The 23972-nt window shown below is 38.7% G+C and overlaps 3 protein-coding genes across 3 annotated transcripts; all 3 read left to right on the top strand.

The window, feature by feature from the left end:
* Positions 1-1373: 1373 nt before the first annotated feature.
* On the top strand, positions 1374-2753 carry LOC110724542 (putative germin-like protein 2-1). The gene is made up of 2 exons (XM_021903959.1): positions 1374-1518; positions 1964-2753. Exons 1-2 carry the CDS (start codon positions 1398-1400, stop codon positions 2557-2559), a joined length of 717 nt encoding a protein of 238 aa, XP_021759651.1. The 5' UTR covers positions 1374-1397; the 3' UTR covers positions 2560-2753.
* A 3773-nt stretch (positions 2754-6526) lies between these two features.
* Positions 6527-9376, top strand: LOC110724749 (putative germin-like protein 2-1). The gene is made up of 2 exons (XM_021904203.1): positions 6527-6788; positions 8413-9376. The coding sequence occupies exons 1-2, from the start codon at positions 6650-6652 to the stop codon at positions 8973-8975; spliced, it is 702 nt and encodes a 233-aa protein (XP_021759895.1). The 5' UTR covers positions 6527-6649; the 3' UTR covers positions 8976-9376.
* A 6260-nt stretch (positions 9377-15636) lies between these two features.
* Positions 15637-23317, top strand: LOC110724540 (putative germin-like protein 2-1). The gene is made up of 3 exons (XM_021903958.1): positions 15637-15697; positions 21872-22068; positions 22578-23317. The coding sequence occupies exons 2-3, from the start codon at positions 21909-21911 to the stop codon at positions 23168-23170; spliced, it is 753 nt and encodes a 250-aa protein (XP_021759650.1). The 5' UTR covers positions 15637-15697; positions 21872-21908; the 3' UTR covers positions 23171-23317.
* Positions 23318-23972: the final 655 nt, after the last annotated feature.

The following is a 23972-nucleotide window of genomic DNA, read 5'->3' as shown; positions in this document are numbered from 1 at the left end:
TAACAATTCGGCATATTCTCGATTCGTTGTCTCATACAACTTTTTGAGTGGATCCGTCGTCGCTTTGCAATTTTGTGAGAAAGTAAATTCTTGTGCTGATTCCGTAACTCGAATTCGAGCCACAATCAATAGTAGCCCCCCACAATCGGAGACCAAATTAAGCACAAATAAAACCTTGTCTTTCGAAAGAGTATGAAAAACCTTGTCTTTCGAAGGAGATCGAAAAAACCTTGTCTTTTGAAGGAGACAAACCCTTTCTTTCGAGGGAGACATTATTGTAACCTAAAACAAAAGACTTAAAAGTAAATAAAGGTTGGGGCTTTCCACCGGTGAAATCCAATGGAAATTGGCATGTGTTTTAGTATTGACAAATACAAGCTTATGTGCTAGATAAACGAATTTTTGTAATCTAGTGACATTTTTGTCAATATATTGAAAAAGCGTGGTAGTTTATTCAGTACTTTTAGTGAGCTGTCCAATTACTGTTTGTAACTTGCATTTAAGAAATTACACGTGTTTTTAAAAAAAAAGAAATTACACGTGTACCCCTTAACCAGTACATGAAAAGACACATGTACCCCTTCAGTGGTACTTGAAAAGATAATTATACCCCATATAAACAAAAGCTCTTTCAATATTAGCTATGTAAGTTACATACTCTGGAAATGATAGAGTATATAAACCGATCTTGGGTTTCAACCATCATTTTAAGCTTTTGGTTGACTTAATATTGTATCAGAGCTTAAACTTAAGCTTGAAGGAAGGGGTGGATGAGATTCAAACCCGTGACCTTTGTGTCATACTAACTTTAATTTGACACTATGTTATAAAACCAACTCAACCAAAAGCTTAAGCTGATGGTTGAAGAACATAATCAGTTTATATACTCTATTAGGAATTAATGAAAGAAGTATTACTTAATTTTATTGCCAAAAAAACATATTAGCATGATTGCAATTTGACCCCTAGATTTAGAGCTCATTTTTTTCCCTCTACTTTCCTCCTTGAAATATCACGTAAATGAAACAACTTGCTTTTTGAGGAAATCAAAGATCTCTTCTCCTAACAAACCTTATAAATTTGTGCGTGGACAACTAGAGATAATGAGTTATTGGCTGACATAATTGACAAACGTGATTAAAAAAACAATTAAGTTTCCCTTTCGTCAAACTTGTATACGTAAGGAAGACTATAAATGCATGAGTTGATATTATGTTCACTTGATCTACTATAATACAATCGCTAGATTTTGGGCTATAAATAGGCCATTTTAGCCACTACCATAATCTCAATCATAATCTCAATTACACAAACTTCTACAGTATAATAAACGACAAATCTTTTTTATCAGTATTATTATTTTTAGTAATAAGTAATTTCTTGTTAGCTAAGTTACAATGTGTGTTATTGCAGCTATATTTACGTTACTTGCAACATTGAGCTTTACTACTACTAATGCATCCGATCCTGCTGCCCTTCAGGATTTTTGTGTGGGTGTTGACGACCCTTATTCAACAGGTCTTTTTACCTTACATCTTGTATGTTAATTTAATAATCTAGGCCTTTAATTATTCGTTATTGATAGAGTATAAAATCAATCTTATAATTCTAATTACCATTTTAACTTTTTGGTTGAATTTACGTGATATGAAAAATAACGTGACAATAAGTGAACTGATGAGTATAAAATTGATCTCGAGACTTTATTTAAACTTTTTAGCTGAGTTGGTCTGCTAGTTATTTTTAGCATTAGTGAATGGACTTTTAAGTTTTTAGCAAACACTTCTTTAACTATTTTTTTTAAGATTTGTTCACAAGAAAGACATCAATAGAATAAGTTGTGCATTGTTAAGTGCGAAACACAAAATATAATGTTGCACTTAAAACAAATATGACAAAAGTTTGATTTATTTTCGGATATCTCATATCTCTAACAGTATGTAATTTATTTTTTCTTATGCAGTGTTCGTGAATGGGAAGTTTTGCAAGAACCCAAAGAGGGTGACAATCAACGACTTCGTGTACAAAGGTTTTAACAAAACTTCGGTTATTGAAAACCGTCAAGGGGCAGAGGCTACACTAGTGAGCGTTGATCAATTTCCAGGACTTAACACACTCGGTGTAGCCATAGCTCGTGTAGACTTTGCACCCTTTGGCTTAAACACCCCTCATCTACACCCCCGTGCCTCAGAGGCATTCGCGGTCATGAAGGGAACTCTCTACGCCGGTTTTGTGACCACCGAGTACAAGCTCTATGAGACTATATTGAATGAGGGTGACATAATCGCGTTCCCTCAAGGTCTTATTCACTTTCAACTCAATCTTCGTAACACAACAGCTTTTGCTATCGCGGCTTTTGGTAGTCAAAACCCGGGAAGAGTTAATGTTGCTAGTGGTGTCTTTGGTACAACGCCTAAAATATTGGATGATGTTCTTACTAAGGCTTATCAAGTGAATAGAACAGTGATTGAGCAACTTCGGTCGCAATTTTCGAGTGGTAAGGATGTATCAATCAACACCGCAAGATCAATGTTACTTGAGATGTTATCTCAAATTTAAGCTAAGGTTTGAAGGAATTATGGAATACTATGTCACACTAAGGCTAAATTTATGTGAATTGTACGAAGTACATGTATTGGTTTGAATAAACGACTACTATGTCGTTATGCTTTAATTTATGCACGTTTCTCTTGTATGTGATTGTGTATGCTGTACTATGTGTAAGGATGGAATAAAGGACTACTATAATAATGTCGTACATTAACAGTTTCATTTTAATTGACATAATTTTAGGCAATGCACGATTTCAAATGTCAATTCTTTAATATACGTATATATATATTGAAAAGTAAATTGAGTTGAATCTATCAAAGACATTAAATGACTTAAACAAGTTATGTGAATAGTTTCCAAACTTAATTAATTAACATAAAAAATGTCGTATTTTCACCGTTTGATTTTAATTGACATAATTTTGTTGGCAAATGCATGATTTCAACTGTCAATTATCTAAGTTTATATTTGAAAGAAGATTTTAAAAACAATCACAATGAGATAATATAGAAAATTATTTAAGAGGAATCTATCAAAGACCTCAAATGATCTTAAACAAGTTATGTAAATAGTGTCCAAACTTAATTACGTAATTAAAATATGTATGTCAGTAATGCAGTGATGGATGCAATGTATTTGAGTTGAGCATGAAAAAAAAAAAAAAAAAAATTCCCATAAAATTTTATCAAATAACTCCATTGAAATTCATCAAATGTATTTTAATCCCGTTTATTTATTTATTATTTTTTTTTTATCCGCCAATGTCACATAATATGTATTGGCTAGAGAAAGTTACTGCGAGCTTACGAAGTCTTTATAGCCGTCCCAACCCAAGACTTATAATAGCCAATATAAGCGCGAAAGGACCCCCACAGACGAGCCCATTAGGTTTTTCGTCGCCATTGAAAATAAATTTTACAATAAATAAAATGAATTTGTTTATTGTTTAAACTTCGACATTCCCAACTCCTATACACACAAATAGTTCATCAATCAGTGGACCTTGCAGGTGCTTCTACGGTGCATGGTACAACTGTTTTGTGAAAAAAAAAAAAAAGAAGAAGAAGAAGGTGGAAAGAACATAATCTAGAAAAGTAATGAACAAATAGAAGTAGTAAAAAAAACATACTACTTATTAAAATGTATGAAACATATATCTAGAGTAAAAGAACATATTTGCCCCCCAAAAAAAGTGAAAATAATGAGTATCCATGTTCTTTTATTGGTAGTGTAATGTTTTTTTTATTTGTGAGATAATGTTCATTGCTTATTGTGAAATGTTCTTTGAATTTTGTTTTTAAATTATGGTGGGTATATACTAATAATATTCATTACATAATATTATATATCATGTTTTTTATGAATATTATTACAGATGTTCTTTAAATATTAAAAAAAAAAAACTTGATGTTCTTTACAAAACAGCTACATGTTCTTTCCGCGCCTTTTGTCTGTACCAACTACCAAACATGGTACAGATACCTATGCCTTAAAATTTTCATTAGTTCATCTTCTTTTACTTTTCTCTCTCAATACTCGTATAATAAAGTTTGAGGTATAGTATTAGGTTTGAAATTTAATTCAACTTATGATTTAAACTATATAGTGCCCATGCAATACTAAGAATTTTATACATTAAAAAAATGTATAGTATACGTATTATAGAAATATATGTGTAAGCAATTTTTTTTTTTTTTAAATTGATAAATTCTAGTTGGCTTGAAAATGTTGTCATTTCATAAAATTTATGTACGACGTACATACATTAAAGAATGAAGATCAAAGGGAATATAGATGGAGTATTTAGTAAGAAACAATAACTTAATTACCTAATAAGTTTTCATATTGCAATTTCCGACCCAATAATATTAAATAAGAAATTTTGCAAAACCACCTTTTATAAGCAATTTTTTTGCAAGAAACCACCTTATAAATTTTTTTTGCAATGACACACCTTAATCAATTTTTTTTTTTTTTTTTTTTTTTTGCAAATCAATACCTTTATGTCGAAAAATGAGGTTTGACCCCATTTTCCGGCGTTGACTACCCCATTCTACCCACGAAACAACCTCTCTCCCCAGCCCCACCCATGAAACCACCTCCCTCCTAAGCCCCACCCACAAAACCACCCTTTTATGGTGTTGATCACCATAAACACACCCCCTTTTACGGCGTTTGACCACCCTAAACACACCCCTTTAACGACGTTGACCACCTTAAACCCTTTTCTATAGTCCTAGCCATCCTTCTCCCCTCCACTGTGATCAGTATCGTGGGTGCAAATGGCGTAGTCAACGCCGAAAAATAGGGTTTTTTTACTCTATTTTCCGGCATGAAGAGGTATGGTTTTGCAAAAAAAAAAAAAAAAAAAAAAAAAAAAAAAAAAATCATAAGGTGGTTTCTTTCAAAAAAAAAAAAAATGATTATAAAAGGTGTTTTTTTTTGTAAAATTTCCTATTAAATATCCTTCAGGACCATTAGTTGTTCTATGGACAAATAATACATCACCGAGAATCATCTTCATAATACTTTGTTTATGAAGTAATTCATAAGACTTTTGAATTATTTTTAACATCATACTCCTAATTTTAAATGCTACATTTAAAAATTTGGTTATTATTTAAACACAAAATGTAAGTATTATTACTTCTCCCGTTTTTTTTTAATTGCACGGTTTGTCATTTCACATTTGCTGATGTAATACTTTGGTCATATATTAATATTTTTTATGCTTAAGTAAAAATTATAAAAGTTGATTTTTGAAAAGTAAGCGTCGAGACCTATGCCTTAAAATTTTCATTAGTTCATCTTCTTTTACTTTTCTAAAACCGAATCCAAATTTAGTTTGGATTCGGTTTCAAAAATCTAAAACCGAAATAATTCGATTTGGATGAACTTTCACATCTAATTTTGATGGTTTCCAATTCATACCTTTTACCACAAATATACACAATTATATATGCGAGTAAACATTACAAAAAGTTTATATGTTGAAAATAAATTTCGAATCAAATCTAAAAAGCTCCTACGACATAATATGATTAATGATTATAATACAATGTAGTTGGTTTTAAAAGTCAATATCAATATTTTAATAAGTTGACTATATATAGAAGTTAAAACATAATATACAAAAAAGAATGAAGAGAGTATTATCCAACCTATTTTGTATACGTAATCTCTACAGGTACAGCATAAATGCGCAAGTTGATTTTTTTTTTTTTTTTTTTTTTGACAAAGATATTTTGTTATGTTGATTAACTATTGTACTAGATTGTGATATATTACATAATATAAAATTTTATAATACAAACATGCTTTTATAAGCTGACTATAAAAATCAAAACACAACAAACAAAAAAGAATGAAGAGAGTACTATTTAACCAAAATTTTAGCCAATCCCTAATGACAAACCTATATATTTTGTATACGTAATCTAGGAGGTACCATAAATGCGCGAGTTGATATTTTGTTATGTTGGAGAAAGTACTAATGTAGGTTTGATATGTATGTGCAAATACATATCAAACATTAAAATATTGAAAAGTATTGTAAAGCACATGGGGGTGGGAGAAAAGGAGGAGAGAGATGGGCATGTGGGACCAGTTTTAAATGTACCACTGAAAGCTTATATAATATCATTGACTATGTAGTGATTCTATTTCTACACGTAGTTAGTACCACTGAATGAATATACAGTATCATTGAATGAATATATAGTACCACTGAATGTTCAATGATACTATTTGATCATCTAGTGATACTATTAATCACCCAGTGGTACACTTAAATTCAGCACATGGGGGTGAGAGAAAGGAGGAGATAAATGGGTAAATTTCATGTGAAATGTCTCTTATGCCCCTTGATATGTATGTCCAGGTACCTATCAAACCTCCCTTTGGAAGGCCTCGTTATGTTGATTAACTATTGCGCTAGATTTTGAGCTATAAATAGGCCATTTTAGCCCCTATCAATCTATCATAACCTCAATCACACATAGGTTCTTCTATAGTTCTATTTCAAATGAATTCAAAGTCCTTTTAAAGAGTTTTGTACAGAAAATTGTAGTGAATAGTTTCTTGTTAGCTAAGTAAAATGGAGAAGAATATTATTACAATGTGGGCTATTCTAGCTCTATTTATGGTACTTGCTATATTAAGCTTTACTACTGATGCATCTGATCCTGATCCTCTTCAGGATTTTTGTGTGGCTACTGAAGTCCCTGAATTTGAAGGTCCGTTGTTTTCATTTTTTTTTTCTAACTATTGTGATTAATTTATTATATCGATACAAATTGAAGTAGTTCTTTCGATACATTCATCTTTTATTGTAATTAACTGTGTATATAAACCAATCCTTTAAAGCTTGGGATTGGTTTATATATAATCTATTACCAATGTCTAGACTATTACAATATTCACGCTATATCTTTAAATCAATTTTGTGATTAATACATGTAGGGATGGAAAAATAAAATCGTGATCGTGTTAAATTCATTTTTATGTATATATACTTTTGAATTTGGAATGAAATACCAATCATTTTTATACACTCAGGGGGGTGGGTGGGTTAGGGTAGGCGATGGCCACCCCCTTGATTCTGTTATAAAATTAAATTCTTACACAAAATATTAATAGTTAGCCTAGTTGGTTTAGTTGAAATAAGTAGGTGTTGTGTTTATATGTGTTTGCCAATTCGAATCTTACTAGCTATATTCTAATTTTTTTTTTAAAGTTCTTTGGAAAAAATTAATCCCAAATTGTATTAAGTTAAAGTATTTTTCACATGCTTTATTAATCAATCTTGGCCCCCTAATATAAATTTTCTGGTTACGCCACTGTATACACTATCTAGTATCTACGTACTACAAGAGCCCTATAGGTCGTAATCATGGGCGGACCTACGAAGGAACAAGGGGGGACCATTGTCCCCCCCACTTTCAAAAAAAAAAAAAAAAAAAAAAAAAAAAAAAAAAAAAAAAAAAAAAAAAAACCAAAGGAAAAAATTTCAAGAAAAAAAAAACTGGGAAAATGTTTATATAAAATTAAGTGTAAGAAATAAATAAGAAGTTTGCCTTAGCTAAGTTGGTAGTGGGTTACAAATAATATGTCAAGGGGTCCAATTTTAGGTTTACCTAGATCAGGGTTTGAATCCCCCTTGTAACATCATTTCTTTTTTTTTTGGGTGTTTTATTTTAACCAAACCACTGGACTACTCCCTTTTTCCTATTTCCCAACCACGAGGCACGAACCACCACCCACACGCCCACGAGACACGGGCTGCAGCGAGCATCTTCGGCAAATGTTTGCTAAGAAATTAACATCACAAGATAATATGGCATTCGAATCCCCCTTTTAAAATCATTCCTTTTGGGGGGTGTTTTATTTTAACCAAACCACTCGACTACTTTCTTATTCCTATTTCCCAACCACGAGGCACGAACCACCACCCACGCGGTCACGAGTCACGGACTACAGCGAGCATCTTTGGCAAATGTTTGCTAAGAATTTAACATCAAAATATAATATGGCATTCGAATCCTCCTTTTAACATCATTCCCTTTTTTTGGGGGGTGTTTTATTTCAACCAAACTACTCGACTACTCCCTTATTCCTATTTCCCAACCAAACCTGAATTACTTGTATTGTGTACCCTTTTTTAAAAAAAAAAAATAAAATAGGTTGATGTTAGTTGAATTATCGAAATTGTCCCCCATTGTCAAATTTTTAGGTCCGCCACTGGTCGTAATTAGTTTTCACATTAATAGTTCAAGTTAATATACTTTGCTATATGAAGCACAATAATAACAAGATTCAATGCGATGAAATACTAAGCTAATTTATTTTTTCCTTGTGAAGTTTTCGTGAATGGAAAGTTTTGCAAGAATCCTAAGAAGGTGACAGCCGACGATTTCTTTTACAAAGGGTTTAATATACCTGGCGAAATAAAGATTCCTCAAGGAGCAGTAGTCACTATGGTAAACTATAAAAATCTTCCAGGACTTAACACACAAGGTATATCGATAGCTCGTGCAGACTACGCACCCTTCGGCGTAAACGCCCCTCATGAACATCCTCGTGCCACCGAGGTTTTTGCTGTGGTGAAGGGATCTTTCTATGCCGGTTTTGTGACCACCGATAACAAGCTCTATGATAAAATTTTGAATGAGGGCGATGCTATGGTCTTCCCTCGAAGTCTATACCACTTTCAACTTAATCTTGGTGACACTAATGCTTTTGCCTTTGTCGCCTTTAATAGCCAAAATCCAGCACGAGCTGATGTTGCTCGTGGTGTATTTGGAGCTAAGGGTGTGTTTGGAACAACGCCGAAAATTTATGATGATGTTCTTAGCAAGACTTTTCTAGTTGATAAGACCGTGATTGAACAGATTCAATCTCAAATTTTGAGTATCAACGTATAAGCCCGTTTCAATCGACACCACAAGATCATCAATGACTCAATGCTAGTTGATAATACGGCTCTTGATAATAAGTACTTATATGATTAATGCCTAGATTATGGTCTGAATAGTGGAGGACTACTATGTCACGCTACTTATTATTTATTTATGTGTGTTGTACGAAGTTTAGACTTTAGATCTTGGTTTAAATAAAAGACAACTATGTTATTATCTTGCTTTAATTTATTTTAATAAAATTTCTGCTTGTGTAATTTAAGGATAGTTGAATGGACTATTACAATAATGTCATTATGTTTTAATTTATGTTCAGTCTATCTCAATGATTTGTAGCTTGTATGTAATTGCACGTAACTTTGTATGAGTGCATGCTTCGAATAAGGGCTAGCCAATTATTTCCCAAACTAAAGAATGATCATATTTATCTACTTTATTTTAATTTTTGCAATACATTTTTTTTAGGGATCCCTGGTCGAATTAGTTCGAGCTATGTTAAATTTTTAACTAGTGGCTTTCTGGTTTCCAAATTAAAAAAATTAAAAAATATATAAAAAAAAAAAAAAAATCCAGTGGCTTTCTTGTAATAATGATGAGCAAATGTATCATGATACCATCTCATGTTTTATCAATCTTACATGCATGTTTAGTCATAATGAAGGCAACCTAACTACGAACGGTAGCCTATGTTTTGTAACGTCGTTTCGTGCTTCGTCCCCACCCATCAAGCCATCACCATTTTCACCAAAATCACCATGAAGGAGCTCCAACCACCTTCCACCAAAAGAGCATAATATGCCAAATAAAGCAATTTTGCAATTACTTATTTGTAACATTGCAAAAAGTATTATATTGCAATTAAATAAAAACGGAAGAAATATACATTGTTGTATCAGGGCCAACTATTAAGCAATGAAAACTAATGCAACTACATAATAAGGCCTAAAATTTGGTTAGGACCTCGATACGATGTTACTCGTACGATATTCGTGTTCCTTTATTCTGTCCTCTTTTATTTTTTATTTTTACATGATCACTTTAATTTGTCATGGTAAAAATTAGTGCGAGTAGGAAAAATTGAAGTTAGTGGCAAGGAAAAGGATTATCGCTACGTTATTCAAGATTTTAAGATCGGTCCTTTTCGTTTTATCCTAAAACCATCAATGTGTCCCCATTACATTACCTTATAATAACGGCAACTGAATTTTGTTTTGTTGCCCATTATCAAATGATGCGTGATTAATATTCAGTGTTATTAAAGAATCAACTCAATCAAAAGATTAAGCTAATGGTTGAGATCCGAAAATATGTTTTATAGTCTATCAGTTCATAACTTTTTCATATTTATAAATTTACATTTATATAACTAATTAATATTTACAGAGCATTTTATTCCCGTGAGAGTTATCAGGAACAATCTACTACCTCTGTTAATGGTTATCTGCAACTTTGGGATATTATTTGTGAGATATAAAAATTCCAAAGTTGCAGATTGAGAGAATATGTGAATATTTGCCGTAGGCTTCTCATTCATCAAAGATTAGTATATATACAAGATTAGGCGTCTAGGTTAAGCTACGCTAAACTAGGAAAGATATACACAAAATATATGCAAGATAATTACAAAAGATTATTTCCATAATCTAACACACCCCCGCAGTCGAAACGATAGGACTACGAACGCTGAGACTGTCCCGAAAATCATCAAATAAAACCTTGGGCAGACCTTAAGTGAAAATGTCTGCAATCTAGTAACGGGATGGAACATGTAGGACACGAACTTCGCCGCATTGAACCTTCTCACGAACAAAGTGAATGTCCATCTCAATGTGTTTAGTGCGCTGATGTTGTACCGGATTACTAGAGAGATAAATCGCACTAACATTGTCACAATAAACCAATGTTGCTTTCGGAATGGGAAGAAATAGCTCTAGCAACAAATTCCGAATCCAGCAGGATTCAGAAACCACATTTGCAACCCCTCTGTATTCTGCTTCGCAACTGGATTTAGACAAAGTGGGTTGGCTTTTCGAAGACCAAGAAATCAGATTATCACCAAGGTACACACAATACCCTGATGTAGAACGACGAGTGTCCGGACACCCGCCCCAATCTGCATCCGTGTAAGACACAAGAGAAGATACGGGAGATTTATGCAGTTGTAACCCAAAATTTGTCGTACCTTTAATATATCGAAGAATGCGTTTCAACGCATCCATGTGCTCAACACAGGGTGAGTGCATAAACAAGCATACTTGCTGAACCGCATAAGAGATATCAGGTCGAGTGAAAGTCAAGTACTGCAAAGCACCACAGAGGCGCCGATAAGAAGTAGGATCGTCATATGGAGCACCCTCCTTAGTGCTCAATTTTCCTTTGGTGTCAACAGGAGTAGACGAAGGCTTGCAGTTCGCCATTCCTGCTTTTTCCAAAATTTCCTGTGCATACTTCTTTTGAGATAAAAATAAACCATTATTACCTCTAGTAACAGCAATACCCAAAAAATAACTCAAGGGACCCAGATCTTTCATAGCAAATTCAGAGCTGAGCCTAGAAATAATATGTCGTCGGAGAGAGTCCGAAGAAGCAGTAAGCACAATATCATCAACATATAGAAGGAGAGAAGCAGTATCATTACCATGGCGATAGATGAACAGTGAGGTATCAGATTTGCTATTAGCAAAACCAATAGTAGCCACAAAATCTGCAAAACGTTTGTACCACGCTCGGGGTGCCTGTTTCAGACCATAAAATGACTTTTCCAATAAACATACATGATCAGGTTTGTCGGGATCCTTGAATCCCATAGGTTGATACATGTAGACTGTTTCATTCAAATGACCATGTAAGAAAGCATTTTTCACATCCAATTGATGAATTAGCCAAGACTTAGCCAAAGCAGTGCTAAATACCACCCGAATAGTTGTCGGTTTAACAACTGGGCTAAAAGTCTCATCACAATCAATTCCTTCCCTTTGAGTTTTACCATCACCAACAAGACGAGCCTTATGTCTTTCAAAAGACCCATCAGACTTGGTCTTATGCCGAAAAATCCACAATGACCGAATTATGTTCACATTCGGTGGGCGCGGAACCAATTTCCAAGTACCATTGTCAATAAGAGCATCATATTCTTCCTACATAGCAATTTTCCAATTATGGTCACGAAGAGCATGAACCGGGTTCTTTGGAATAGGTGATATGGAGGTAGAGGTGTGATGGGATTGATCTCCGTATTTAGGATTGGGCTTGACAATGCCATGTTTACTACGAGTAACCCTAGGATGGGAATGAGGAGGAGATGAGGGAGGAGAGGAGTGAGAAGGCTGCCCGGGGTGCTGGGAACAACCCGCGGGCGCAGGGAACAACCCGCGGCCTGGCAGTAGCTGCTGGGCAGTAGCTGCGGGCGCGGGTGTATGATGTTGCGGGGCTGCATTGCTTGGCAGATAGCTTCGCAGGCAGCCCGCGGCTGAGGAGGGAGTGTCGCAGCTTGGCTGCGGAGTGAGCTGGGAAGGAGAAGAGCGTGCACTAGCAGATCGGTCGGCACCCATGGTGGCGCCCGCTGGTGACCCGGCGGGGATAGCAGAATGCGGCGAAGCCACATACTGCTGGGCGCTCGTAGGGGCGGACTGAGGAGCTTGGTGCGTGCTAATAGGGGGAGGTGCGATGCTAGCATCATGAATATGTTGAAGCAACGGATGAGGTCCTAAACTATCACCCAAGAAATCATAGGTGTGGGGAGTAGGAGTATGAATTTTAGAAAATGGGAAAACCGATTCATCAAACCAAACATTTCTTGAAATAATTATTTTCCGACTCGAAATATCGTAACACTTATAACCTCTATGATTACTTGGATACCCAAGAAAGACACAAGGAGTAGAGCGCGGTTGAAGTTTGTTAATTTGAGTAGAAGAGAAAAGAGGATAACAAAGACAACCGAACACCCTAAGATGAGAATTGTCGGGGTGTTTTTGATACAAAATTTCAGTTGGAGACTTATAATCAAGAATTTTAGTTGGTAAGATGTTATGTAAATAGGTAGCCATTTCTAAAGCGTGATGCCAAAAAGAGAGAGGCAGAGAAGCATGACAAAGAAGAGTTCGAACAATATTATTAATAGTCTTAATTTTACGTTCGGATTTGCCATTTTGAGGGGAAGAATATGGACAAGATAAGCGAAAACCATTCCATGTTGGTGACCAAATTTAATAAAAGGATCGTTTTTAAATTCGTTTCCATTTCACATTGGAAGACTTTTATTTCCCGTTCAAATTGAGTACGAATATAGGTTCTAATTTGAAGAAACAAGTTAAAAACTTGAGACTTGGATGCAATTGGAAAGGTCCACAAGAAATTTGTGTAATCATCAAGAAAAAGAACAAAGTATTTGTGCCCAAGAGAACTAGATACGGGAGAAGTCCATAAATCACTATGAATAATGTCAAAGGGCATAGTAGTATGAGATTGAGAATTATAAAAAGGCAATTTTATTAATTTTCCCATAGGACAAGAGTGACAAACATCAATATGAGCCTTATTACATTTGATCAATTTACTACTACGCAAAGAACCTAAGATCGCATTTCCCAGATGGCCTAAACAGGAGTGCCACACACTTGGAGAGACAACTGCAAAAGCTCATGGAGAGGAATAAGAAAGGATTTGACGATCCGAGAAGAAAGGGTAAAGATCGCCACTGCTATCACATCTCACTATTTTGCTCCCCGTCTGCAAATCCTTCACAGAAAACCCAAAAGGATCAAACTCAATGGAAACACTATTGTCAGTAGTGAATTTTTGAACAGAAATAAGATTTTTGATAAGCTTTGGCACATGAAGGACATTTTTGAGTTGGAGTGTGTTTTGATTAAGAGATTCGTGACCATAACCTTTAATTGGAATTTTGCTACCATCACCAACAATAATAGAATTATGAATGCTATTATTTAATTGAACATAAGAAGACAATTTACCTTGGGAATTTGTCATGTGACACGTAGCACCCGTGTCCATGTAGTAATTCGGATCGGGAATACCTACAATGTATGCATTGCTTGCTCAATATTGGGAGGCGCATAACCCATAGAAGAAGGAGGATTGGTCACATAGTAAGCTTGTTGAGGACGAGGCCAGGAACTCCGAGCTGAGGGGACCTTGCGGACCACTGCTGCTGGGCTGGTCCCTGGGATGGGTAGGGACATGGAGGCATAGCCCAAGACCCTTGGTTCCAATAGGGCCAAGGGGGAGGTAGCAGCCAGGGAGCCTGTTGTGGTGTGCCCTGCTGCTGCTGCTGGGGTTGACCCGACCAGCGCTGCTGCTGGTGGGTGTTCCAGCTTGCGGCGGCTGGTGCGCCACCAGCTTTCCCTTTACCGCCCTTGCCCTTGTTTTTCCGGCCACCTGTACGAGGCTGCCCCGAGAAGAATTCTGCGAGGAGTCTCCTGGACCCTGCTGACCCGTGGAATTGGCATGAGAAAGAAGCGTCTCTTCATGGGTGTTGAGGGTGATGTCGGTAGCATTACCTTGCTCTTCAAGCTCGAGCATGGATCGGAGAGTATCAAAGGAAGGCAGAGGGTTCATATGGCGAACCGATGTTCGAAAGGGCTTGTATTCCTCTGTCAAACCCTTCAAAAGCTGAAGTGCCATACGATTATCGGAGACTTGATCCCCAACATTTTTCAAGCTGTCCGCGAGAGACTTAAGATGAGTGCAATATGCCTTGACGCCATCAAATTGCTCCAGCCGAGTATTTGTAAATTGAGCATCAAGTTGCAAAGCTCTAGCAGACTTGCTATTGAGAAAGAATTCCTCCAACCGTTTCCACGCATCCAACGCTGTGTCATCATTATCAATAATCGAATTCATAAGGTCCGGGGAGATGGTATTATAAATCCATTGTCGAACGATGTCATCAAGGCGTTGAGTAAAGGCTTGTTCAGCGGGTGTGGGATCGGTTTTCTTGGCCAAAGAATCCACTGGAGGTGGAATGATGTGCTCGATCACCAAATTCGCACGGCAATGAAGTTGGAAAAGAGTCGACCAAGTGTTAAATTGCTTGCCCTCATAAGCTAGAGTGATGGGGATACAAGACTTGATGTTGTTCACAAGAGTAGCAGGATGAATCTTGCTTGATTCGGCCATGGAGGAAAGAAAAGTAGAGCGGAAGAAGAAAGAAGAAGAGAGAATTAGGGTTTTTAGGAAAGAAACCTAGACTCGTGATACCATGAGAGAATATGTGAATATTTGTCGTAGGCTTCTCATTCATCAAAGATTAGTATATATACAAGATTAGGCGTCTAGGTTAAGCTACGCTAAACTAGGAAAGATATACACAAAATATATGCAAGATAATTACAAAAGATTATTTCCATAATCTAACACAGATAACCATTAACGGAGGTAGTATATGTAAATTTGTGAATGGGTCCGATCAGATCTATTATTTTGATTGAAGGGCCTAGTGTTTTTTTTCAATTGTACGATGACTTTGTGATGTAGTGATGACGATGACAACCATATAATTTGAAAAACGATTTTTTTGTTGAGATACTATATTACTATTGATAAATATCAAACATAACACCATTGTTAAGGGTCCCCATATGTTCGTCCAATAGAAAATGTATGGTTCTTGATTAATACTTCCCCTTCTATTTTTTTCCTATATATAGGCAACTTATCACCTTAAATAAAGAGTGCGTAAAAAAAATCACTCAAAAAAGAGGTACATAATGTTTGGGTCCAATTTAGTCCAATTGGGCCTGGTCACTGAATGATCCAATTAAAAGCCCAAGGTTAAGGTTCAACTCTCCAAATGTGCTAAAGTCAAAAATCAACATCCTCAAAGCCATGTCAAGGTCAGTCAACGGCCCAATCAGCTTGGCCCAGCCCAACTGACTTCCGGGCCCAATCCGCCTCCTTCATTAACCAAGGTATAAAAGCCAACAATGTGGTCAATTCTTGGTAAGACAAAAAAGCCTCAAGCAACTAAACTCTTGCACAGCTTTCTCTCTCTAATATACTGACTTAAGCATCGGAGGGGCCTTCCTCGGCGTCCCCCCCGAGGCTAGTTTACGTGTATTTGTTGTGCAGGAAACCCTCGGCTCCTGCGTCGTTCGGACCGAGACCAAGTTCCCTCAAGATAAAAGGATCTTCCGAGATTCGATTGTTTTCATCCGAAACAATTTGGCGCCGTCTGTGGGGATTTAGTTTTGAGGAATGCTGCAGCTGTTCAAAAAAGTCGCATTCATGGCAAACTCTCAGCATCTTGGGAGGGACCTTATGAAATTTATCAAGAGCTTCAGCCCGGTACCTTCAGACTCAAACAAATGGATGGCACCGAGCTGAAAAACCATTGGAATGCCGATGTGCTCAAAAAATACTATGTGTAAATCCTTCGGATAGTACAATCTATGTAAGTACACTGATTTTGTTTATAAAAAGGCCATCGAGCCAGTATTCATTCAGATTGCGTGTATTCTTTAAGTCTTTATGCTTTCTACGGTTTTTCAAAAATTCAAGGTTTCATTCGGCGCTGTCCGGGGTATTGCATAATGATGCCTTGTACCTCGGCAAGCCGTAGAACCTGCCAAAAAAAAAGATACAAGCCCGAAGTATTGCATAGTGATGCCTTGTACTTCGGAGAATCTGTTCCTTTGGGCAAAAAGGCCATAGACTTATCCGAAACATAGCCTAAAAAATAGGAACTGATAAAGCCCCGAAGTATTGCATAGTGATGCCTTGTACTTCGGATGAATCAGTTCCGGGTGGTAGTTGCAACTCTGAAGTATTGCATGATGATGCCTCGTACTTCAGATAAACTGCTGCCCCGGCATGGTGTTTCGGATAGTTGTTCCCTTGGATGAATTGAAGAAAGTGTCACAAGAGTACCATCTCTAGAGTGAAAACTCTCAGGTGGGAAATCAGTACTTTAAAAACAGATGTAGAAAATAAAGCAAAGTGTTCAAAGATCCTCGGCTTAGCCGAGAAAAATTATCAGCCATTCCAGAATTCAGAAGACCTCATCTTCAGATTTCTGGGGGGGCAGAGGGAAATAGAGAAATGGCACAACTGATCTAATACCCTTCAGCTCAGCCGAAGTTTGATACTTATGTCGGTTTTTTCACAAGTTGAAAACACATCCGAGTACAAACGGCAAAAAGAAGTCTCAGCAGAAATGATTCTCGCTAGCCGAAGTTCTGCACTTAGCAAATATTTGAAAGATCATTCAAAGAAAGCAGTAAAGTGCGAAGACTGGTAAAGCGAAGAGAAAAAAAAAATACACAAGAAAGCTGAGAAAGTGAACTTCTTTGAAATAAAAATGTTGAATTACAAAAATAGTCGGCAGCCGCCCACAAGCGGAAAGTAACAGCTGCCGAAATACGTACAGGCAAAATAAAAATATAATAAGCTGTTGTACGATAAGGCAAGCTGAAGCAAAAAAAAACAAAAGGCAAAAATTCAGAAAGCGGCAAGTCTAAAGTTGAGCGCATGATGAACCGCAAGATTCTGAAGACGACTGCCCGAGTTCCTATGCTTCAGCCTGAGGATCAGACTGATCAGCTTCATTGGGCCCAATGGTGGTCTCAGCTCCAGCAGCAGAAGAAGCAGGCTTTGCACTCTGCCGAGCCTCCCTTTCCCTCTGCTCAGCCTCCAACTCCATCCTCTCAGCTTCTTCCTCGGCTTCCTCAGCCTTAAGGATTTCAGCTTCGATTGGAGTGGCATACTTCATGTGAGGGTCTTCGGGATCTTGGACCCATTCAGCACATTTGGACCAGTCCAGCTTCGGCTCAGCATGAAGGCAGACCCTTCGGCACACTCTGAACCCGTTTCTAAAACCCATTTCATACTCTTCTTGGGTATAGATACGGACTTTGAGTAGAGCCTCAGCATCGGCCAACTTCTTCTTCGTCTCCTCCAAGTCTTCCTCGGATCTCTTCAGCTCATCGACGAGCTTGGAGGAGGAGCCTTTCAGCTCGGTAAACTCTTGCTGAACCTGGGAAGCCTCGGCCTGAACTTGGACCATTTCTTCCTTCTTGGCAGTGAGCTGATCCTCAGCCTCTTGTAGCTTAGCTCTTTGAGCTTCAGCAGCAGCAGCAGCCCTTGAGAGTTGGACATCCCTAGCTTGGAGCATCTCTTCAGCAGCCATTCTGCTGGCTTCAAGAGATTCTAGCTGATGCTGCACTTCAGCCTGTGCAGCAGCTCCTTCTTGGATTCGGCTCTCGATAGCAGCCTTGAACTTGGAGATGTCCACCCCCAGGTGCTCTTGGAGGAATTTTTCCCCTTCCATCAGTGGGGGAAAAACTTCCTTCTCCATAGCGTCGCAGAAGGTCTGGAGGGCTTCAGCAGCCTTTTTCTCGTACTCCTCAGCCTTCTGCTGCTTCTCTTCAGCTGCTGCCTGCTTCAGCTTAGCAAGCTTTAGCTCTTCCTCGGCTACCCTTTGATCGTGCTCGGCAGCGTCCACCCTATCTTGTAGGGAATCAATCAGCTCTACAGTGAGAGTCTGATTGTGCACGAACTGAAAACAGGAAGACAAAAAAATAAGTAAAAAAAAAATAGAGCTGAATTTCGGAGGAAATGAAGGAAAATTACCTGCATCATCAGCAGTTGGTTAGACCTGGCTGGGTCAGGAACTGATCTACTGGATTCGCCCATCCCAGCAGTGGCCTTCAGCGACCAGATCCTTGCCCTGTCTACTTCGGACATGCCAGCAAAACTGCCGAAGTAGGCTTCAGCTCCTTCTCGGTTTTGACCCCATATGAGGTCCCAGATGTGATCTGGGATTGGAATTCGGGGGGCCGAGAAACCCATTTCTCCAGAATGCAGAGTCTGGAAAGAAGGGAAGGACGACGATGGAGCTTGATTAGCTTTGGTTGTCTCAGCATCGTCCTTCTCAGAGGAGTCAAGTACTATGACCTCCTCTTCTTCAGGGGTGAGGACGAAAGCCTCAACCTCTCTTGCGATATCTGCCGTGAAGCCTTCAGCACTTGACATCACGGCATCTTTATTTTCGTGCTCAGCAGCACTCTCCTTGACTTCTTCTTGGACCCCTCCCTTAGGTTCGGGAGTTCTCTGATCCACCTCCATCTCAGGAGGTGGCGGAGGGGTCTTTTGAGGAGATTGGGGTGTTGGCTGGGGAACCCTCGGCGATCCATTGCCTTCCTCAGGTTCCCTTATTGCGACGCCGATGGTCATCGGCCTCTGCTGAAAATCATGAGGACCGATGATGGCCATCCTTCGGCGCCTTTTCAGAAGGGGCTGCTCGTCCATATCTGAATCTGAAGACTCTTGTATTTGATCTTCGGGACGAACAGGAGCTTTGCCTTCTCTGTGTCTGTTACTCTCTTCAGACTGTAACAGACAGGGGGGAAGAAGAGTGTGAGTAAAAAAAAAAAAAAAAAAAAAAAAGAAGAAAGACAAAGTTAAGTCTAAAGGCTCACCGAGGTCTTCAGCAAAGCCTCGTCTTCTTCAGCTGCCCTAGCCGCAGCTTCTTCAGCAACTCTGGAGGACCCTTCTCCACCTTCACAAGCTTCAATAACCCGTGCAACCTCTTCGGCTGTACGGGCAGCTTCAGCTTCTTCTTCCAGCAGCTGAAACAAGGGATCTCTCTTCTTCCACCAAGGCTTCTGCCTCTGATACAGAGCAACAGCCTCAATTTGGAAGTGGGAAGAGTCTAGGTGAACCTCTCGGCGCCTTGGTTCAGTGATAGGGGGAGCCCGATCAGTTACGACTCGTTCTCGGTTGACGCCAAGGCGAGCGTAATCAATGCCGACGTTGGTCTCGTCCCGTTCTGAAAAAGAAAAGGGGAGAAGTCAATTCAGTTAGTTCGGCACATCACAAGAAAGCAAAATGAAAGAAGAAAAGAGATAATTAAAAGGCCTCGGCCCCAGCCGAAGAAGATTACCATCCCTAAACTTTCGGCTGAGGCCGACAGCTGCCAGCATATTCTCTTGGAAAACATAGTGCGTATCGGGGAGCCAAGTCTCCGGGATATGCTGCATTCGGCCGCTGCCTCCCCGGTTCGGCAGCTTGCCGAAGATGTTCTGCTGATTAAGGTTCGGGTCTGGCCCGCTATCTTCGGGAGGACCTAAACTTCCCATATCAGGATCCGGCTCGGCAAGATACCGGGGAGCGCTGAAAACGTAAGGGTGGCTCGGCTCCGTGGGTGCCCTAACCCAAATCCATTGACCTCTCCAGTCCTTGTCTGAAGAGTCGTTCGGCCACATGGTTAGGAACGGGGGCCGAGACTCAATCCGATACCACCCAGAGCCATGGCATCCGTGCCCACTTTGAATGTTTGGCACAAGCCGATGGAGCCTTTTGAAGCAATGCAGGTTCGGCACGTACCTGAAGAATTTGCAGACCCATAAGTACGTCATTACCCTTCGGATGCTGGTGGGGGTCAGCTGGCACAGGGAAATGTTGTAATGGATCAGCAAGTCTCGGACGAATACGTCCAAAGGGAACCTCAGCCCGTACTGGAGTTGCCTTGTGTACACCCCCACATACCCCGGGGGTGGACGGTGGATTCTATCGGAGGCCGTGGGCATTCGGCACCAATACCCATCGGCTTCAAGGATGCCGTAATGCAACTCAATCTGCTCGGCAAACCGGTACTGATCAGCATTCTCCACCCACCATGAGTAGGGGCGGTTCTTTATCATGGCCGAAGCTACTTCGGCATCCTCCCACTCTGAAAACCCTGGGAGGATATCCCAAAGGACAGCGGGAATTTCATCATCCCGTCCAGAAGCACTCGGCTCATCCGTTCTTTGAGGAGGAGCCGAGGAAAGGGGAGTCGCCCTAATCCCGTCAGCAGGGTCAGACTCCGGCCTTCGACCATTCCAGGTCCCAATCCTATTCCTAGGATCGGGAATCGGCCTTGCTCTTCTTGGAGCACGGGCTCTACCTCTAACTCCTCTTGCCATGGACTATTCCGAAGAGAAAAGTCGAAAAAGGGGAAAGAGTGCAAAGTCGAAGAAAAATGAAATAAAATCAAAGGAATTTACCTTGATCTGAAGCAAAAGTCGCCGATTTACGAATTGGTAGTGACAAGTCTCAGCTTCTAAGCTTAATGCTCGGGGAATTTGCGAAGTTTTGATGCGGGCTCTTGAGCGTTCTTGAGAATTCTGGGTTTGTGTTGATGAATGAGTGGGGAGAGAAGACGCGCCTCTATTTATATCTCCAGAAATGGGAATTCAAGGAGTCTGCGTTTCAATTTCTCTCAAGCACCCCACTAAGTAACCGTTAAACACACGACCTTGCAGTTAAATCGCCCACTACCCGTCCAACTTCCGCAATTATCCACATTAACTGTTGTTATCTCATTAATCATGGGTTAATTATGGTTTAAATTCACATTTTTGGATTAACAAATCATTCACTTCCCTCCTTTTCTGATTAAATCAAACCCGACCCGTCATCCTTCCAAATCGGGTCTGGGGGGCAAGTTGTTTGGGTCCAATTTAGTCCAATTGGGCCTGGTCACTGAATGATCCAATTAAAAGCCCAAGGTTAAGGTTCAACTCTCCAAATGTGCTAAAGTCAAAAATCAACATCCTCAAAGCCATGTCAAGGTCAGTCAACGGCCCAATCAGCTTGGCCCAGCCCAACTGACTTCCGGGCCCAATCCGCCTCCTTCATTAACCAAGGTATAAAAGCCAACAATGTGGTCAATTCTTGGTAAGACAAAAAAGCCTCAAGCAACTAAACTCTTGCACAGCTTTCTCTCTCTAATATACTGACTTAAGCATCGGAGGGGCCTTCCTCGGCGTCCCCCCCGAGGCTAGTTTACGTGTATTTGTTGTGCAGGAAACCCTCGGCTCCTGCGTCGTTCGGACCGAGACCAAGTTCCCTCAAGATAAAAGGATCTTCCGAGATTCGATTGTTTTCATCCGAAACACATAATATCTACTAAAATCTTTACCATTTTAGTCATCTATGGAGAATATTATTAGAAGAGTTGGCTATAATTGGGCCACTTTAGCTTTGTTCATGGCCTTTGCAATGAGCATTGCTACTCAACTTTACGTAGCTAATGCCTCCGATCCTTCTCCCCTTCAAGATTTTTGTGTCGAGGCGCATCACTTTAATTCTGGAGGTATAACGCTCTTCTTCTCATTTTATTTTTGCTACTTATAACATGTAACTCCTTCGTTTTTTTTTTAAATGCATCACTTTGACTTTTGCACTATTCAGATATTATGGTTGACTTAATTTTTTCACCTTTGTAAAATAAATAAATGTTATTATTTAATATAACATAATTAACATTAGATAAGTCATAATGTTTAGTTTTATAATATAATTTTGTTATAATTTTACTAATATATAATTAAAAATATTAACGGTCAAAGTTGTATCCCGAAAAATATATCACTCAAAATGATGCATTTAAAAAAAAAAAAAAAAAAACAGAGGGGGTTTGGATAACGTGATGCTTTCAGTCTACCACACAAAATTTTAACAATTTCAATCAAGTATTTCGTGACGTGAATAGGATGTTAAGGGGTCACGTTGTTAAGCTCACACATATAATTAGCACTTTTAATACTAATTGATCTTAATCTATGCGATTTAAACTGTTTTTCAATCTTCTACTCCGTGCAGCCTATGTGAACGGGAAGTACTGTAAGAACGAGGATGCAGTAACAACGAACGATTTCGTGTTCAAAGGGTTTGACCAACCTGGAGACACAAACAACACTCAAGGAGCTAAGGCCACACTAATCGATATCAACAAATTCGCAGCGGTTAACACGCTAGGGGTGTCCATTGCTCGTGTAGATTTCGGACCGTATGGTCTAAACACTCCTCATTTTCACCCTCTAGGCTCGGAGATATTTGCCGTGCTAGAGGGCACCCTATATGCTGGTTTTGTGACAACTAAGAATAAACTTTATGACACGGTACTTAAAAAAGGTGACATAATTGTTTTTCCACAAGGTTTGTTACATTTTCAACTAAATCTTGATGATACGGACGCTTTTGCAATTGCAACATTTGGTAGCCAAAATCCGGGACGTATTAACATTGCTGATGGTGTGTTTGGAACACCTATCTTAGATGAGGTGCTTACCAAGGCCTTTCAAGTAAATGAGAAGGCGATCGAACAACTTCGAGCTCAATTTTCGACTGACAACGTCTCCGATGATAATCCCCGGAAATCAATTCTAAAACTATTATCTCAAGTTTCAAGATAATAATGCTACTAGTAGTTCATTTTTAAGTATGGTATGTTTGGAAAATATTAATGGGTGATCAAGTTGTGTGATATTCACCCATAAGAGATAAAAGTAGTGCGTGATTTGATGTTTGAGGTTGTATTGGAACTAAATAAAATATTGATGAATATTTCATGTTTTAAAGTCCTACAACTTTCTATTGTTTATGTGTACTGAGTGTATACTGTATAGTATCACTCGTTTGTTGCTATTGTAACAAAGAAACAATAATAGAATCCACTTGACAATAATATCACATAAAAGCCAAGCCAGTTATTTATAATGGGTTAAAAACAATACTAATTAACTACGATACAAACAACACCAAAATTTAGTCATCCCTAATTGTGTCATTATATATAAACTTATATTGGTTTAGAAATCATCCACGATATAATAAGTTGTACCTATATGCTGATATAATAATTTAATCAAATTGATAAAAATTTTGTTATATTGGCTTTTTGGGCAATTTCGGGCCAGGTTCGGATTTTTAGCTAAAAAGTTTTTTTGGCTTGCTCAAACCCGCCCTTATTTGGGCTGGATCGGCCGGTTAGTAGGTCAGACTGTAATTGATTACCATTAATGTGTGTAGAATGTTCGGTTGTAAGATAAAAACTGCCGAGATAATTGGTGATGATGTGGTATTCTTCTATGCTCAGCTCCACTATTGTTATAAATCCAACTAAGCACATTTTGCAAATGATGAATAGTTATTGTCATGTTATTGCAACAAGATAAGAGTGGCAATGGTACATTTCAATTGAACTGGCATCCATGT

The sequence above is a fragment of the Chenopodium quinoa genome, unplaced genomic scaffold (assembly GCF_001683475.1).
Source record: "Chenopodium quinoa cultivar QQ74 unplaced genomic scaffold, ASM168347v1, whole genome shotgun sequence".
In the NCBI taxonomy this organism is placed as follows: Eukaryota; Viridiplantae; Streptophyta; class Magnoliopsida; order Caryophyllales; family Amaranthaceae; genus Chenopodium; species Chenopodium quinoa.
Note: the sequence above shows the minus strand (reverse complement) of the source record. Positions and strands in the feature narration are given on the sequence as shown.

Excerpts from the sequence above, each read along its gene's own strand:
- LOC110724542 (XM_021903959.1), top strand. The coding sequence starts at position 1,398 with ATGTGTGTTATTGCAGCTATATTTACGTTACTTGCAACATTGAGCTTT. Across the intron at positions 1,519-1,963 it reads TGACGACCCTTATTCAACAG|TGTTCGTGAATGGGAAGTTT; the intron begins GTCTTTTTACCT and ends TTTCTTATGCAG.
- LOC110724749 (XM_021904203.1), top strand. The coding sequence starts at position 6,650 with ATGGAGAAGAATATTATTACAATGTGGGCTATTCTAGCTCTATTTATG. Across the intron at positions 6,789-8,412 it reads TGAAGTCCCTGAATTTGAAG|TTTTCGTGAATGGAAAGTTT; the intron begins GTCCGTTGTTTT and ends TTCCTTGTGAAG.
- LOC110724540 (XM_021903958.1), top strand. The coding sequence starts at position 21,909 with ATGGAGAATATTATTAGAAGAGTTGGCTATAATTGGGCCACTTTAGCT. Across the intron at positions 22,069-22,577 it reads GCATCACTTTAATTCTGGAG|CCTATGTGAACGGGAAGTAC; the intron begins GTATAACGCTCT and ends TACTCCGTGCAG.